This window comes from Pelmatolapia mariae, linkage group LG5, assembly GCF_036321145.2.
Source record: "Pelmatolapia mariae isolate MD_Pm_ZW linkage group LG5, Pm_UMD_F_2, whole genome shotgun sequence".
NCBI classification, from domain to species: domain Eukaryota; kingdom Metazoa; phylum Chordata; class Actinopteri; order Cichliformes; family Cichlidae; genus Pelmatolapia; species Pelmatolapia mariae.
In genome coordinates this window covers 6,275,492-6,293,872 of record NC_086231.1, presented here as the reverse complement: position 1 = coordinate 6,293,872, position 18,381 = coordinate 6,275,492, and the positions used below count along the sequence as shown (strand labels likewise).

At 37.3% G+C, this 18,381-nt stretch overlaps 1 protein-coding gene across 1 annotated transcript in view; it reads left to right on the top strand.

The window, feature by feature from the left end:
• necab3 (N-terminal EF-hand calcium binding protein 3) overlaps nucleotides 1-18,381 on the top strand; it is a 38,366-nt gene that overhangs the window by 12,189 nt on the left and 7,796 nt on the right. The window contains exons 3-9 of the mRNA XM_063473461.1: nucleotides 681-789; nucleotides 2,439-2,464; nucleotides 3,903-4,000; nucleotides 6,656-6,792; nucleotides 10,127-10,248; nucleotides 13,630-13,709; nucleotides 17,554-17,607. Of these exons, the coding sequence (XP_063329531.1) occupies nucleotides 681-789; nucleotides 2,439-2,464; nucleotides 3,903-4,000; nucleotides 6,656-6,792; nucleotides 10,127-10,248; nucleotides 13,630-13,709; nucleotides 17,554-17,607 (626 nt within the window). The remainder of the gene's footprint in view (nucleotides 1-680; nucleotides 790-2,438; nucleotides 2,465-3,902; nucleotides 4,001-6,655; nucleotides 6,793-10,126; nucleotides 10,249-13,629; nucleotides 13,710-17,553; nucleotides 17,608-18,381) is intronic.

Sequence of the window (18,381 nt, the reverse complement as noted above, 5' to 3'; positions counted from 1 at the left end):
ATATATATATATATATATATATATATATATATATATATATATATATATATATATATATATATATATATGTATGTATGTATATACATTTTGTCAGTTAATTCCAAGAAAATAAGATTTTTTATTACTTTTTAGTCATTCAGTTCATTTTTTTTGTTTTCTTTATGCATATTATCATTAATATGAAAGGTTGTAGCTGTGGTAGTCACAACAAAAACAATACTGACTTTCCAGCATTACAGCAGGAAAGGTGGTAAAAACAGTGGAACAAGCAGAAAAGAGCTACAGAAGCTCTTGAGCCTTTACACTGAGATTAAAAGGGAATTAAATGGAATAGTTTCCAGAACTAAGTACCACATGTGTAATGAGTTATGTAAAAAGTCCAAGCTAAGATAGGTGGTAGTGTCTTATCCAGCATGTAAACACATCCATGGGAAGTACGATGCAATCAGGTGGCTCAATTTTCTCTTTAATGTTAGGCAAGATGTTTCTCCTGAGTTTAGTATTACTGAAACTAAGATTTGGTAGAAAGAAGAGGACAGAAACAAGAAATCATTCAAGCAAGGAGAAAAAAAATGTAATATAAATGTTATACACGTAACCACTATTGAACCTATCATCTTATAACTGTTGATACAAGGCTGGCTGTCGACTATGTGCAGTAAACTTTCTTTCTGTTTCAGATGATGGCAAGTTGTCATTTGAAGAGTTTAATACTTACTTTGCTGATGGGATCCTGACTACTGAGGAGCTACAGGAGCTTTTCTATTCCATAGATGGCCAACAGAATAAGTGAGTTTTTGACCTAGTGTTATATTTAATAGATTCTCTCTCATAAACTTTGTGCTTTTACCGTTTAAAGAGGGCAAAATAAAACCATGCTTAAAGGCAGTGTTAATGTGTTCTTTTCAAGTCACCAGCCACAGATTAAATGTCTCACAGCTGGAGGGAGGTCCTCGGTAAACTCAGCTCAAGCAGAATTAATGTTTACCCCCTCCTTTGGACATAAAATACTGTGGACTAAACCAGCTACTTCAAAACCTAGACTACTTCCCTGAAATTACAATCAAGGAAATCAGCCTCAGGGTAGCTGCTGAAATCACCGCTCTGCAGTGAACGCTTAACTCTTTTAGCCACAGAGGAAAAGACCATTTCTCCTCTGTCATGTTGTATTTAATGTATCTAAGTCTGATCCTTACCTAAAGCCAGTGTGTTTTATTGCCTTTGGCAGATCAGGTATTTGTATTCATGAGGCATTTTGCAACTTTTCTTCTGTGCCAACACTGAGGCTTAACAAGGTTTCAAAATCTTTGTATAAGCTCAGGTGATATAACAAATTAACCATGATTGGTAAATCACTGAAATGCATCAGTAGGCCCAGTCTCACACACAAAAGCAGACTGGAATAGATGCATATGTGGTTTTTTGTATTTTTTTCCCCTTTTTTGCATCTAACTAGTTAGAGTGAATACAGTGTTTGGCTACAGTAACCACTCTGTATTTATTTTTGTTGTGGTGCCAGTTCTTCCATCACTGTGTGATAAATTGCTTTTGAACATGCTGATAGGCTAGTATTGCCGCTGTGATGAGAAACAATAGCCTTGAGACCTCTCTAACCACCCTCCAAGCTTTGAGGCAGTTGGCATGAACTGTGCTCTGATGTCTAATTAAAGGTTTTTCTTATTCTCAATATAACAATACAGTTAATAGAGCGGTGATAGGAAGAACGTGTTTTACCTGTATATGCTTGATAATGCTTAAAGTTATACAGAAAATGCTGGAACTGAAAGCAAAGGGAAAAGAATGATCACATTAGCTATATCTTGATAGCCTAAAAGAGAGATATGTGGGAGCTTATTGTCACCATCCAAATGCAGATTTGTAACAGCAACTGCCAAAAAGACATTTGTTTTTGTTGTCTGCAGGAGCTGTGTGAGCATTATAATAATGCAGCCATTTACCAGCTTCACTTCCAGTTTGATTCAGTCTTTAAAATGTCATTAAAACAACAGGGGAATTTTTCACATAGTAATGGTAGTAGTAATGGTCTTTATCAAAGAGAATAATTTCTCATCAAGTGTAAACCCTTCTGCTATGAAAAGTAAACAAAGAAGTATTTATTTCAATGTTTTTACCACTGTGGGAGAAGTAAAACAGACTATGGTCTAACCTTTTAAATAATGATAAAATGCAGAAGACATCATTTCTAAGGAGAATAAACATTTCAGGTTAACATGCTGCGCACAAGTGTGATTTATATGGTTTTAACACTGCAGTCTTTTGTGTGTCTTTATATGACAACAATGTTATCATATTAACTATATTCACACATAGTCACACCAAACCCCTCAAGCAGAAATGAAGAGCTACATAACTTTGAATTTTCCTAATTAACTCTCAGTATCTTCCCTGCTTCTCTCCTCTTATGTTCTGCTCCGCAGCAATCTGGACACTGACAAGCTATCAGGTTGGTTGGAGTGTGCTTACTCTGATTTTTGTATAACTCCTATCATAAAAGTCACTGTCATAAGTGCTTGTGTTACCCTATCCTTAGATTCTTTTTTTAATTATTATTAGTTTTCAGGAGTAACTTCATAGCAACAGTTTAAAAACTCTGGGAAATTTGCATTTTCCAATGAAAGCATTGTATAAAGTTAGAGGCAGCAGGTTTTGCTGTGTTTTCTGCGCACGCCAAACAAGCAACACAACTAAATTATATATATCAAAAGCATTTGTGATTTAGTTTGATTTGAATGTGTCGTCTGACATGTTTAGGTACTGCTGAGCAAAATCTGGTAAAAAGTCATGTTTTCCTATTGGTAGGCCTTCTTGTTTTGGAAAGTCAACCAGGTACTGGTATCCTAAAATTTACAGACATACAGTAAGAGTCATATCGATATTGTTATATAGTATACATAGTAGTAGTGTTATATACAGTAGTGATCTATTGGCCTATTTTTTTAATCATTTTAAAAAATACATGTGTGTCAGATGACCTGAATAAAGTTAAGAACTAGGACAGAGACCGGTAAATACGACTTGTACCCAGAATAAAACTTCTGCATAATTTATTGAATGGGAATGGCATCTTTTGCATCTGACATCAACAGAAGTTGACTGTTTTTCCATAACAGAATGCTTCTTTTATCTCATATGTAGTTCAGTGAACATCTGTCAGCCACCGCTCTATGTTCTTTAGACCAAATTGTTTCTGAGTAATGGTTTAAAATTCAGTAATGCAACATAATTGAATGGAACTGAGGGGAGTGTAAAGGCTGCCACCAATCCATTCACCTTGGATCACATTGTTAACTGTGTGTCATATCACTCGTACTCTTAGCTAGTGTAAAATCAAGTTTTTAATTAAGAATCAAGAGCTAATTACTATTGAGCTTTTTCTTTGCTTTACTCTTGCTCTATCATATATAATTTGGTGAACCTTCCTCGCACAGTATTTTTTACCGTGACACTTTAAATAAGCCTCGGCACACTGTTTTTGCAGTTACGTGAGCTCATTTGTGACATAAACATTAAAATGTGTAGGAGTTTCTTTATAGCAGTTGGTGCTGTCTGGTATGAAATGAATCTTCACGCTTGCTATCATTAACACTACAGGAGTGAATGAGATATCTTATAACACTGCCTTATTAAAATTAGTAAAGAAAAAAAACCTCAATTTCATGAAATGGGGAGCACTAAGTGTTGCTGACGTGTTTGATAGAAACTTTGCATTCATTATATTCTCACTCCTGTAGTCGTCGTCGTCTCTTAATTGGAGTCTGTCATGGCAACATATTAGAGCTTGTCTCCAACTTTTAAACGTTAAAATTAATGTTTGATGACTATTCATATTCATATTCTGTGATTGTAATAACACTGACAGTTTTTTTGCTATTCCCTGTTAGACTATTTTTCTCAGCACCTTGGAGAGTATCTTAATGTCCTTTCAGCTCTGGAGAGCCTGAATATTGCCATCTTAAAGGCAATGGATAAAACTAAAGAGGTAAGAATTCACCAAAGCACGTGAAGTCTCTGAAAGCTATACTATGAACCATTTAGTTTTATGTGAATCTGTCTTAATTTTGGCAGACCACATGGCCACCACTCGCTAGCTCTGAATTCAACAGATTATTGAAATGACTGCACTATTCTCACATTGGAAGTTGGGCTTCACACAGACTTTGTACTTGAGAGCTGGCAGGTTGGATGTAGTCTCAAATGTAATACATGCACCATGCAGGTAATAGCAAGAAAAACTCAGGGCTGAAAGCAATTAGTTTTTATCAATTCAGATGATTCACACTGACTTACATTACCTGTGGTCTCGTTATCCTTGGTCCCACTTTGGAAAATACCGCCAAACCCCGAAACACAAAAATGTTGAATGAGTCGGTGAACGGATATTTACCTGTTAACGCTTACCAAATTTTATGTAACAAGGTTAGGACACTTTGACGAAGGGGTTTATCCTATCTCCTATTAAAACCTCAAACTGAGTCTTCACCTTATAATATACTGATTTGCATTGTGGGGACATTTCTTTACCTTAAAGGAGGTGGGCCTACATAACGTGAGTATCCAAACCAATCCCCACAATGTAAGTAATACAAGTAGACACAGACACGCTCACAAGTTAGGATTTTTTTGTGCTATAAATCTCCTGTGTTTAGTTTTGCACTGATTCTTGTCTATTAGAGGAAGCCCCCATGTACACAGATGGAGCCAATGCTGCACCAAGTCTCCCAGAAGTGATGAGTTAACAAAAGAGGGAGAAAAAAATATTTCAGGCAGGGATGGGCTGGGAAATAAATCAGATGGGGAGTTTGACCCAAGAATAGCTTAATACGTTCTGCACAAAACACAGCAGTGTTGTCTCAATATCCTAACTATAAATGAGTCACAGATATCCTATATAACACAATAATCTACCCAATACTTTGGACACAACTGTGATGCCGTTTCTGTTTATTAACTTTGCATGTCAAAGCTACAGCGTGTACTGCACCAGCATTAACATGTAACTAAAATTGATGACTTGACTTCCCCTTGTTACTGCTTGCCCTTTTTTTACTCCAGGGAACTTCTTAACATTTCTGTTCCTGTCCAGCAGCACAGCACTTTTGGTCCTTTTTGCTGCAGCAATTACTGCTCCCACTGCTAAAGCTGCAGATGGAAAAAAAATACTGATTAGTATTTAAGCCAGCAGTCTGCCCACCTATGTTCTGCGGGTCCCATGGGTCTTGATTGTGTTCAGTCCAAGCAGAAGAATCAATCCACATAATCAGTCTTATTTTTAACAATTATAGTATGCTTGATTTTAAGAAAGTAGCTTCCCATTGTGGGATGCACATTCTCTTCCTGAGCATTAGATGAGGAGACTGATAAGTTGTGTGAGTGATTAATGAGAAACTGCTGCAGGAAGAAGATGTTTTGATGTACCTTAATGCTTAGACTAGAGCAACAGGAAGAAGGTAGTCTGGTTGTGTGCGATGGTTTTTAGTTTTTTTGGTTCTATTAGATTAATAAGAGATAGAGACAGAGATAGAGCAGGAAGGCAAGCCACATTAGAATTATCCATGAAGAGGAAGAAGCACAAGCCATGACTTTACTTGAGAGATTTCGTTGTTTTTAATACTTGGCCTGACTGCAGAGACGTTCTGTGTTTATTAGGTAAAACAACCACACATGCCATAATCAGGAATCATGCACAGCACCAGTTTCTTGTAGTGTCACCAAGTGACAGTGCAAAATTATGCAAAAAGAAGCTTTGCAAAGTCCTGAGTAGCACCAATGGACTATCAGTGCAGTGCAATCCCATGACCTTAAGTCTTGTTCAGTCTACAATTTTCAGTCCTAACTGCTACAAATATTCTCTTGATACTCCTGATGTCCCACGGTGTGTGTGTCCCAAAAACCTCATGTAATAATATGTACCGGTTTTGCACAGCCTAGCATTTCTGTACCTGTTTATTATGTTGCTCAACTAGAGCTGACAAAATGTTTTAAAACTGCTTGAGGATTTTTTGAGGTAACAGCTATGAATCAGGGATTTAAAGTTTAATAGGAGTTGTTAAATGAGAAGAGTGGAGGAAATGTGTTCTGAATAATTATGGAACCTGCCTTAATTAGATCACCTAACTCCTCTATTTGGCCTCTTCTTTAAAGCTGTCGAAGTGGGTAAACCCCTAGAGGATTGTGCAGTCACTGATTAGCAGCTGTGGTCTGTCAGTGCTTTGGACTGCTAATCCCATGATGCTTTTTCAGTAGAGGCTCGTCATCGCAAGTTTTGACAATGAGCTATGCGATGTTACTTCACTCGCACATTGCGTGACTATGTCTCCTTTGAGAATGTGTAATCACATTTGTGTTTGGGGACATGAGCAGCAATTATGTCTCCTATTAAAGTTCTTCCACCTTGGAATTTGAATACGCACTTCTGAATAATGTATGTGTTCTGAGAATTAATTAGCCCATTTAATTGCAGCTGTCACACATTTCACAAGTGCCTGCAGTTGTTTTGGAGAAGTTATCACATGATCGCTCTCTCTCCTTCTCTCTGTGGTGTGTCTTGTCTCAAAGCTGCTTTTCCTTTCTTTGCGCTTTGGTTTGAGCAGTTTGTCCTTTAACCCTTTGTTCTGTTTGTCGCTCTCTTTCTCAGGAGTACCAAGGTGCCAGCGTGTTGGGTCAGTTTGTCACCAGATTCATGCTAAGGGAGACATCCAGTCAGCTGCTTTCTTTACAGAGGTCCCTGCAGTGTGCCATGGAGGCTGTGGAAGAGCAGAGCAGCCCTGCCCCGTTAGTACACTATGTGATACAGTCTATTTTGTGTTATCCGTTATTTGTTACATTTTATTCAACACTGTTTCCATACTATTAAAGTCTTAGTCATAATTTAAGTAGAGAACTTATGAGCAACAGCATTTCTGATGACTGGTGCTGTAATGCTAAACTCAGGTATAAGGATTACCTTGTGTTTTTTTTTTTCATAGATGCTGTTCTAATGAAAATTTAAAATTTTAACTCTTACAACTTTAAAATTCTGCTGCAACACTGCACAGAAATGGAGTACAGTCATGCTTTTCTATGCTGCATATATTTTAAATGTAATTTTACTGTTGTAAATCTTTAATTTCAGTTAACTAAGGCTTCTGCTTCTGCTTTTATATGTAGATTGGAACATGGTCGGTGGTTTAGGTATGATAGAGTTGTCAGAATTAGTCCTGAACTCGGGTCTTTTGTTGCCCACTGGATGGATTTGCAAAGGTTGTAGAAACACAGTGCATACTTTTGAGAGTGACACTGTATTTTGTACCAAGTATTTTATTGCAGAGTGGATCACACTATGAGAATTGTTGTCTGAACTGTTAATTACATGTGAGCCAGAAGCCTGAAGCATCATTAGTTATAAAAGCGTATTACTTTTTTCCTCTCACTTACCACAGCACATAGAAGCTGCTTGAGCCGAGGGGACGTGCTGATGCTTCTCTTTGATTTTTCAGAGTTTAGAATTTGTTGACCTTGCATCATTCTTATGAGAGCTCCACACGTTCCTGTTTTTTAAGAATGATTTTTACACTAAAGGAAAGGAGAACATTTAAAGGTTTTTTTGTTTGTGTTTTGTTTTTCTTAATACAGTGGTTAAATAAGTTCAGCCCAACTGAGATGTGCAGCAGACAGTCCAAACTAAAATGAATAAAACATATCTGAGAACTCATTCCAGTCTATACAGTGTGGTAATGATGGATCTAACAGAGGAAATGCTGCATATATGTTCATACTGCTTAGTGAGGTATGGATAAGCCAGCGTGTTTGTTAGCTGAAGGAGAAAAATGACTCATGCTGGAGGGATGATTTCTCTGCTAGACTTTACATTCTGTCGTACCATGATGCTCGGTGTAATTTAATATAATAATCCTATATTTTTATATACAGTGCACCATAATAACTCAGAATGTTTTTCCCTCTTTAATCATTCAAGAATGTTTTACTAATATCTCACTTTATAATCTCTCTTTAAAAAATATTCAACCACAGCATTTCAAGACTACTACTGCTAACGCAAACTGCTTCAAGAAATACACACATGTATACTATTTTTAAATTGTGTCAACGGAAAACTTCCATAATTCATTATTAGCACAACCAGGTATGAAAAAAAAAAAGTTAGCATTGGTCTAAGCAATACGTTTAAGCAAGAAATTCACTTAATCAATGCTGTATCATGAAGCTTTCTTTCAAGACATGCCTTTGAGCAGAAAGCTTTGAATTTACTATATTCTCAAAGGCTTTCAAACAGATGCCTCACTAATAGGCAGACTGTTTGAAATTCAGAATTTCTGTCAAAGACCTTAATGCTTTCATTAGATGTAAATGAAGGTCATGGAATAAAAACACAACTAAACTGCTGTCACCAATTAAGAATTTGGCAAACCACCAGTTACTGGAGTTACTGTATGCATTTTTCTGAAATTTACTATTTAAATATCTAAAGTTCTTAAAAGGTCTCACCAAGGTTGCTGGATGTCTTTAATGCAGGAAATGTACCATATAAGATGTTCAGAAACACGATCCATCTAGGCATTTAATGAGTAGAAGTCTGTGTCAGCAGAGGTCAAGATTATGACTAATGCTTTGGCAACACTAACTGTTCTCATTTAAAATTACAAGGATACTTTTCTACATTTTTCATGACTAAATAATTTGGTAGCGCTAATCGCAGTCTGGGTTGTCTCTTTTCTTACCTCTGGGTGCCACGCTGGCATTATTGAAGATAATAGAGTGATTATAGCCAGGGTGAATTATTGAGAGTTGACTGGAGGAGGCAGAGCAAGGGAACAAGGCGAAAGGATGATATTGGTAGCAGTGACATATATAGAAAGTAATTCACTAAGAGAGAGAAAGCAAAGCAGAAAAAAAGAAGTAAATAGATAGCAGAATGATGCAGAGAGCCTAAGATGAATTGGAGAAAGGAAAGGAGGCCTGTACAAATGAACATAACGCAGAGCTTTTTGGTCAGACACTTTTAATATTGCTCAAGCAGATATAGATTTGGACAGACACAGTGAGTGTGTGAGTGTGTGTGTGAGTGGCAGAATTAGAGACATATTGAGTTAAACAACAAACAGCTTATTTCTCTCTCCTTTGCTTCTCTGCAGTAGATTTATGGTGGTTGCAGTGGCCTTTGGGCTCCAGGCTGTTCTCAGCATGAGAACCTCCTAGCAATGCACACCCTCTGCGCTGTCAGCATGATCCTGCACACACACACACACACACACACACACATACACAGACACACGTATTAACGTGCACACATAACAACACAACAAAAGGAGGGAGACACTGGCTCACACTACCAAGTACAAACAAATGCGCAGAAGCATTTAGGCACACAGAGAGCCACACACACATACATAACTAAATCAAAGTCTTCACACACACAGACACAGACACAGACACACACACACCACACACACACACACACACACACACTATCTCGATTGTCACACCCTCATGACTACAGAGTGCTTAACATCCTGCCCTTGACACTCTGCATTTAGCACAGCAAACACTTTTCCATCTATAACAGAGATATAGATAGTATGTGTGTGTGTGTGTGTGTGTGTGTGTGTGTGTGTGTGTGTGTGTGTGTGTGTGTGTGTGTGTGTAGGTGTGTGTGTGTGTGTGTGTGTGTGTGTGCATATGTGTGATTGAGGAAAGGAGTAAGTGTAAGTGTCTGTCCCCCTTAAATCTTTACCCTGTGGGATAATAAGCTGTTTTGTGTCTGTCTCTCCACAAAGTGTTTTCACCTCTATTCTAGATGTCTCTTTGTGTGTCTTTGTGCCATTGATTATGCTGTGTCTCTTGCATCACACATTAACCTATCTCAGTTTCTGATTGGAATCAATTATTAATGTATCATTCTCCACATATTTTTCTTCCTCTCTTTGCATTCTCTGGCCGCTCAATCTTCTCTATTCCTTCCAATGTTTCGTTCTATATATGCTTCATATTTTCCCATGTGACTTCCCCTGTTTGCTATATTTTAAGAGGTTTTTTCCACATTACTCTGACAGTTGCTGTCTTTCTCTCTGATGTTTGTCTCGCTGGATTTCCACTGCTGTCATGGCAGGAGAGAAGTAAAGGCGCCAGAGCTGACAGCAATACAGAGAAATGGCAGGCGCTGTGGTCGCAGGGTCCATAATAACCTGTGCCTCTCTCCATCAGATCCCTGCACTGGCATCCTGACCATGGGTAAGAGGAACAGCAAAGTAGACTTAAATTGCTAAAAGTGAAATATGGTCTTTTTAAATTGTTTGTTGTCCGTAGCAAAAGAAGGGAACACCAGACGTCAACTTATCGGCTTCCTTTTTTTCTCAGTCATTTGCCACCAGCGCTTAGGTGCAGTATTTGTAACTTAATAATAATGATAACAATTTCTTATAGAACAAAATCAACAAAGTATTAGGTGATCTTTCAGTGTCAGCTGAAAGATCCGAACAATAATCTCTTGGACATTTAGGTTTCCATAAATAACCAAGAGATGTGGGAATGTAACACAATGTAACCATATTGAAAAAAGGAGACAAAGAGGCAAAATTGGCAACAAAATAAATTATTTTATTAATAATTAAACTAAAAGAGACAGACAAGCTTCTTGCACCATCAAAGGAAAGAAAAAATTACAAAACGTTGGGTGATCTAATGTTGGTAACTAATTAAAGAAGTAAAAAAAGGTTAAATGACCAATAACTCTCCTCTTCACAGAACAGAAGCAAGCAGCAGTAATACACAGCTCACAAGCTGCAAAACAAAAAGGCAGACTGTCACAAGGGCTCTCCTCTCTAGTGCCAGCCTTAAGCACTCTGGCCTAATTGCTGAGTAGAATCAGCTGCACTCAAGGATGGCACCTAAGGCTGGAGAGCAAGGCCCACCCACTGGGGCAATATTACAGCAGGTCCTGCTGGGGTTATAACAATGTTGCTCTCATTTACTCTGGTTATGTCTATCAACACAAGACCAGTTTGTTTTTACTTAAAACTGAAACTGTCACGGGTTGCAGTGCAAGCCGTGTGTGAATGATTTAGGACCCAGGAAGCGGCAGCTCTGGTGCAAGTGAGTTTAATACCAAATGAAAATACAAACAGCAATGGCGAGGGTGAACGTGAAACAGGAAAACCTAAACTGGGCAAAACTAACAAAACTAACCAGAAACAAAGATGCAGGGAGGCACAGGAAAATACACGGGAAGACGGACGGAGAGAAGCAGACGAACCAGCAACGAGGACGAGGGAACACACACTATAAATACACACACCAGTAATCAGGGGATGGGAAACAGGAGGGAACACACCTGGGAGACACAACAGCTGACGAGGCAGGGGAAACGTAAATAGAACACTGACATCAGACAGAGACCTTCAAAATAAAACAGGAAACACACCGACTGAACACAACACACACCAACTAAACACAGACTGGGGGACACAGACATAGGAACATGAAACGTGAAACAGAAGAGTACAAAAACCCAAGATAACCAAAACCACAGAATAATAATAAACTTAACATAAACATGGAGTCACAGACTCCGGACCGTGACAGAAACTTGTCATGTATTTGTGGAATTGCTTAAAAAATCAAAAGAACAAAAACCTATAAACTATGTAGTTCCTCAAACAACATGAAATAGTTTCTTTTCTGTCTCTTGGAATCTAGAGAAAGCTTACAATAGGGTGCCACAGAGAGGAACTGTGGTAGGCTACTGCATAAGGAAGTCAGGAGTGACAGAGACATTTGTGAGGGTGGTGCCAGGAATGTATGAGAACAGCAGGACAGTGGTAAGGTGTGCGGTAAGAGTGACAGTTTCGTTCAAGAAGAGTGTGAGATTAGATCAGGGATCAGCTCTGTACCCTTCTTGTTTGCAGTGGCAATGGACAGGATGACAGATGACTTCTGGCAGGAGTTTCCATGTGCTATAATGTTTGTAGATGACATTGTGATCTTTATTGAGATTAGGGAGAAGGTAGAAAAGGACCTGGAGAGATGGAGGTATGAACTGGAAAGTCAGATGAGAGTGTGAATGAGAAGGAGACAATAGGAAATGTGACAATACAAGGAGTAGAAGTATTGAAGGTGGATGAGTTTAAATACCTGTGGTCAGAATACACGAGAGGGCAGGCTGGGTGGATGGAGATGTGACAGAACGATAGCAGCAAGAGTGAAAGGCAAAGTTAGGTAGTTAGACCTGCCATGATGTATGGTTTGGAAAAGGTGACACTAACAAAAACACAGGTGTCAGAACCGGAGATGGCAGAGCTGAAGATGCTAAGATTTTCAAAATGAATATATCAGAGGGTCAGATCAGGTTGAGTGGTTTGGAAACATGGCAAAGATAGTTTGAACATGTACACAGAAGAACAGTAGACACTTTGAATATGGAGCTGCCCGGCAGAAGGAAAAGAGGAAAACTAGAGAGAAGACTCGTGGATATAGTCAAGGAGGAGATGCAGAGGGTTGGTGTTACAGAAGTGGATGCTAGGGAGATGAAGACAAATGATCCGCTGTGACGACCACTAATGGGAGCAGCCCCAAAAAGAAGATAATTTGCTACAGATTATTTTCTAATAAGCTTGCACAGTAGTTGGAAGTTCTGTATTATGACTGATTCAATATAAAGATTTTTCATCACAATACCGAAACACGTCAGTGCAATTTTCACAGTGATGTGTTTTAATACTTTTTTCGGGGCGGAGGATGGAATATATTGGCAAATGCTGCAAACGGGGTTTAACTGTAACACATTTGTCATCAGGCTGAATTTATGCATATTCACAGGATTTGGAAAAAATAACATCTTAGAAAATATTGTTGTTTTTTTCTTTAATATCTGCTACATGCTGTAAATACATCAAAGTTATCTTGAAATCTGCTAACTCTGCCAGAGTACAGTAATTTAGCAACAGTATAAATGCTATAGTTTTTACAAAAGTTTAACAATAAAGAGGTGCACTTCGTATCGTTTGTACCTGAGGAACATTGTGCTTTGTGTTGTAGACAAGTATTATCCTCATTACTGCCATTTGTGTTATGCATAATAAGTGCAGACAGTGAGTATTCCCTCAAGTTTTCACCGACCAAGATAATATTAACATATTCTAGAGTTAAACGCTTTAGGTTTGCCCTCATTTGTTTCTTATTCACTATTATTGATAGACTAAACTTGTGATTCTGAAAGGACAGAATGAGATTTAAAATAAACAGCAAGCCTTTACTCTGTTTTCAGATACAGTATTTTCAATGTCAGGGGTGTATTATGCCTTTTTTCAAATGTTCTTGCATCCTGAATCCTTCATCCTTTTGAATTTCAATTCAGTTTTATTCAATTCAATTTTATTTATGAGGTGCCAAATTTACAACAACATTGCCTCAAGGTGCTTTATTTTTGCTTTGACAAGATGTCTTTGTCCTATAGGAATGAAAGGCTTGAACACAGAAAGAATGTAGAATTATCTTTCTAACCTAATTTTATATTACAAACAGACCATCCAAATCTGTTTTGATAAATATGTTACTGTATGTAGCTATGCACTTACTCAAAAACCAATCTGATGATTTAGCACTGTGTTTTTCCAGGTGTCAACATGGAAGATGGAGAGAACTGGTGTTCTCAGATCAACAGGCTGCAGCAACTTTTGGATAAACTGGAGTGTCAGGTAGGAGAACTTTCCTTATGTAGGCTATATTTTAGAGTGGACAGCAAAACACTTTTCAAACTTTGAAGTATGTTATTTGCTCCCACAGTGACTAGCTCTAGTTCTTTGCTAAAATCTCAGTAACACAAATTTGAGTTTCTGCAATTCTGTGCAATGGATCTTTTGAGCATTTTAATGATTTTCTGCCCTCATGATGCATGTGGGTTAACAGCCAAGCAATGAGCTAGCTTAAGCTATAAGTCTGTATAGCCACAGTCATGTCATTTACTTGTTTAATAACTGTTATTTTAAATCCTCAAATTTGCATTTTCCATTTTAATGAGCTGGATGCGATCACATGGTCAATAAGACTGTAAGGTAACTTGGTTTGCAAGAAAACTTTTTAGGAATTCTGTTCATAAAAATGTCTGCACAGCTAACAATAGTTTTATCAGGTTTTATTAAAGCAGCACCAACAACACAGTACAGAGGTCCATTTCAGGAAGTCAGAGAGACCCTGGCAACCGCCAGTCACACAAGAAGAACATGTATTCCTTGACCAGTTAGCAAAAGCCTCTTAGTAATTGCTTCATTGCTGCAGTTACTTGTAATTACCATGAAAGATGCCAATTTGGCTGCAAGCACTCACCAACTTCTCTCCGAGTGGGAGTGGAACTGTTAAAGTGTGACTCAAACCAGAAATGAAGACAGTTTGCCTTTAAAGAACAGTTGCACCTTTTGAAATGTGGTTGGCTACAACTCTGTGATCTAAGGAGATCCCAGATATAGAACTGAAAAAGCTTCTCAGATGAAGGTGAAACGTCTTCGTGAAACTTCCAAATCCAATCGCTCTTTAGGTTACCATGACCTGGATGACTAAGGACCTACACATACCTACAGCTGTGTGTCACAGCTTTTATTTTGAAGGTGAACCTTCTCTGTTTCCGGTCTGCATCGCAATTTGCTAGATTTGCTAATTAGTTAACATGTAAACTACAGATGACCATCACCATGGCAAACTGTAGTCACAAGGAAGTTTTTGGTGCAGCACCTTATATATAACCAAGTTCACCCAGCAACAGCCACCAACCTCCAGAAACTATTCACCAACTGCTCAGGAATTACACATTTTTCCCTTGAGGCCAGTGGTTGTATCGTGTCTATTATAAATTTCTCTCAAGCAATCATATCTAACATGGTGGACAATATGCAAATAATGGCAGACAAGGAAGTGCATATATCATACATAAAAATATACCAGTGCTATTGTTTCCCTAGGTTTAATAAAGACCAAGGAACCAGACTGTAAGGTACACAGTGATCTGTACTGGACAACAAAATTGAGGAGAAAAACAAAGAACTGTGATACACAGAGTCTAAACAGTGAAGTGTAGAAGAGGCAGCATGCATGTAAATAATACCACCATAATCAGTCTTTTACTGTCCAAATCATCTCTATAGTTATTTATATTCATTATAAAGTCTTTTAAGTTGGACAGCAGTTTATAATTGTTTTAAAAATTACTGTACAAAACAATAACACTTTGTTAGTTATGACAATATATTGATTCTCTGAAGGTTAAACAAATAAGACTAAAACGCCTTCATACTGTGTTATGCTGGTCTTGGTGTTCACCGACAGAAGAAATGAATGCATAACCTTCCTGTGAATACAAATATGGAGCAATCATCATCACTAAATCCATTAACTTTGTTGAACCGGTAATGGAATTAACCAAGAAATAAAATAATATATCGGACAATAAAGCCCTTCTCACTCCTTTTTTCTGAACATGTTTTATACTAAACAACCGGTGATGAATTATGCAGAGAATGTACAAAATAGAAATCCCTAATGCATTCCTTTTTCAAACATAATTTTGCTTCGAGCCACAGAATATTAGCCCTAATAATGAGAAATAAAACGGCTCTTTAGATTTGTGGTTGTCTCTGTAGCATCATCTATAAAATACTCACAGGACTTTAAAGCCAACATGAAAAACATTATCCAGCCAATGACGTGGAGATCCAGCTTTTTAGATCCAATTAAAATAAAACCACTCAAATAGATCCTCTAGAAAAGAGTAGAATTCTTGAAGCAGAATTCATTGAACAGAATCATATGAACAGCAAAACAGTACATCACAATATACAGAACAGAACACATAGCAAAGCAAGTAAAGCAAACCAGGGAGTGTAGCGCCTTTAAGCACACACGGCAGAGACACACAAAGACACAGACAGAATAAGGTGGAGGGAGGCATATCTGACCCTTCTTTTATAGGTGACCATAACCCCTCCTCCTGTTGCTGGGTAACTTTGTCTTTTCACTTATTTGGTTTTAAGTTTAAACTATTTGTATTTTCCCAATTTTACAAATATCAATTTAATATGTTTGTCAGTGTTTTTCAACAATCCATATATGTCGATCTTACATATATTTGTTCTCTTTTTGATCGTCGGGACTTGTCTTACATAACTTTCTGGGTTTCCATCCCAGACCTTATCATCCATCATTTCAATTAGTCCTTTTGACAGTTTTATGGCCAAAGTGAATTCCAAAAACAACACGTCTAGTGCCAGGTTCAAGGCAGCTGTACACGGTATAGGTATATACAAGTATAAATGATTTCAGATTATACATGTCATCAAAGAAATCCACAACAACTAGACCATTTTAATATTGTTTTTTTATCAGTATGCAACCAGGTGCCTACTTTCAATAAAGATGTGGAAAAACAGCCACATGGAGTATATTTTCAATCAGAAATGTTTCATCTCTGAATTGTTGATTATGATGTCTATTGTACATTTTTATATATTCATTGTGTGTGTGATCAAAAAGAAAATGGTTAGACTCTCAAGATAAAATACTGCTTTTCTAAATGGAATTCTACAGGTCTTTGTCTGTCAAACACAAAGTCACATCCCTCTCATCCTGTGACCCATTCTCACTACATCATCCCAAACACTTTTCACGCTCTACTGCCTCATCTTATGCTCCATCTCCTTTCTTCTGTCTGTTCCTTTGTTTATTAACTCCTGCTTTTCACAGTTTCTAATGTTCATCCTTTCACTTGGACCATTTTTCTCTCTCCAGTCTTCGGTTTTGTCAACTCAGAGAGACTCAGAGAGCAATATCAAAGCAATTCATAACCTGCAGGATGTACTAAGTGCAATATCCATCCCCACACCTCAGTGCTGCCAGCATCACACACTTCTTCTGTCCATCTCCCTCATATTCACTGCTCTCTCAAATGCAGCAGAATGAGTTTTGTGCTTCAAAGGTCATGTTTTCTGTGTTTGCACATGTGCACACACAAGAACCGTAACCTTTATCACAGAAAGCTTGTTGTTCTTTTTCATTTATTGTATTTTATTATCAATAACATAATACTCTCATAGACTAGATTCATCACTAGGATATGGTTCCAAAAATTGAAAGTAATAGATTTTCTATTCTCTACAGTGCAGACTTGTTACCTTTATTACCCTGTTTTGGACAAGTAGCTATTGTGAAAGATTGTGACAAATTACATAAAACCAAAGAAAAATCAGATCGTGCACTGTGGAAAAAAAAAAGTATCCTATTTATCAGTTCTTAGACACCTGTGCAAATAAATGTGTAAATGAGGTTATTCTGTGTATTTTTGTTCATTTTATAACTTCTGCATTGTTATATAATTAAAAACTATAACAATATAATTAAAAATGCAAAAGTAACCTTTAGGAATTTATTGTAAATGCAATATGGGAGTTTAGCTTTGTTTCAAGTATCACTCTGATTTTTTTTTTAAATGTTAAACTGATCTTTGATACTGAGAGACATTAGCTTCTTCTCTTATCTGTTACCTTCTTCTTTCAGAGTCCCAAGTTGGAGCCACCTAAGGAGGACACACTGGCCAGTACATACAAGTCTGTAAGTCAGCACTGAAGCAGAATTTTTGGATTTTTCTTGTGACCTTCTTATAGGCTGGTACAGGACTTCAAGGTGAAGTTTCACATTTTTTGTCACAAAAAAAAACCACACAAACAATAAAAAAAAACAGTTTGCATACTGTTTTTGGCCACAAATTCTGAAATATGATATTTTTGTGGCTGAAGCCACTGCAGCTTTACAGGACGACTCTGTCTATACTACCAGTATCTTGATTGATCTTTGCTCATTAAAACAGCTCTAGTTGAATAGCAAATATTTTTTCTTGTATGTGCATTACTCAACATAAACACAATACATGGATATACAGAATTGGATCATGTTCTTGTTTTTTTTTTTCTCTATCTCATCTCATCAAGTTTATAACACTACAATAACTGCTACCAGTCATTCAAATCAATCGTGTATTTTGTCTTGTGTATTTGATTAAATGTTATACAGGAAAATTTTTAAAAGGCAAGTTGTGATGCTTTTTTTCTCAACACTTTCTCATTTTTTCTCAACACTTTCTGATTTTTCAAATCAGAAATCTAAATTGTCTGATTTGAAAAGGTAACATCTGGACAAAAGAAAGCTGACTCCAGATCCAATTAAGAGATAAGAGAAACATGCACAGATGGTGAGGTTTTAACCTTTAGTTACAGGTTAGCTGGTGATAGTTATATAAGAATTTTTATAACAATAATAGAAAGGTAAATGTCTGTTGTAAGATGTATAATTGGCAGATTGTCTCCTTTTTTACTTCTTTTAGTGTTG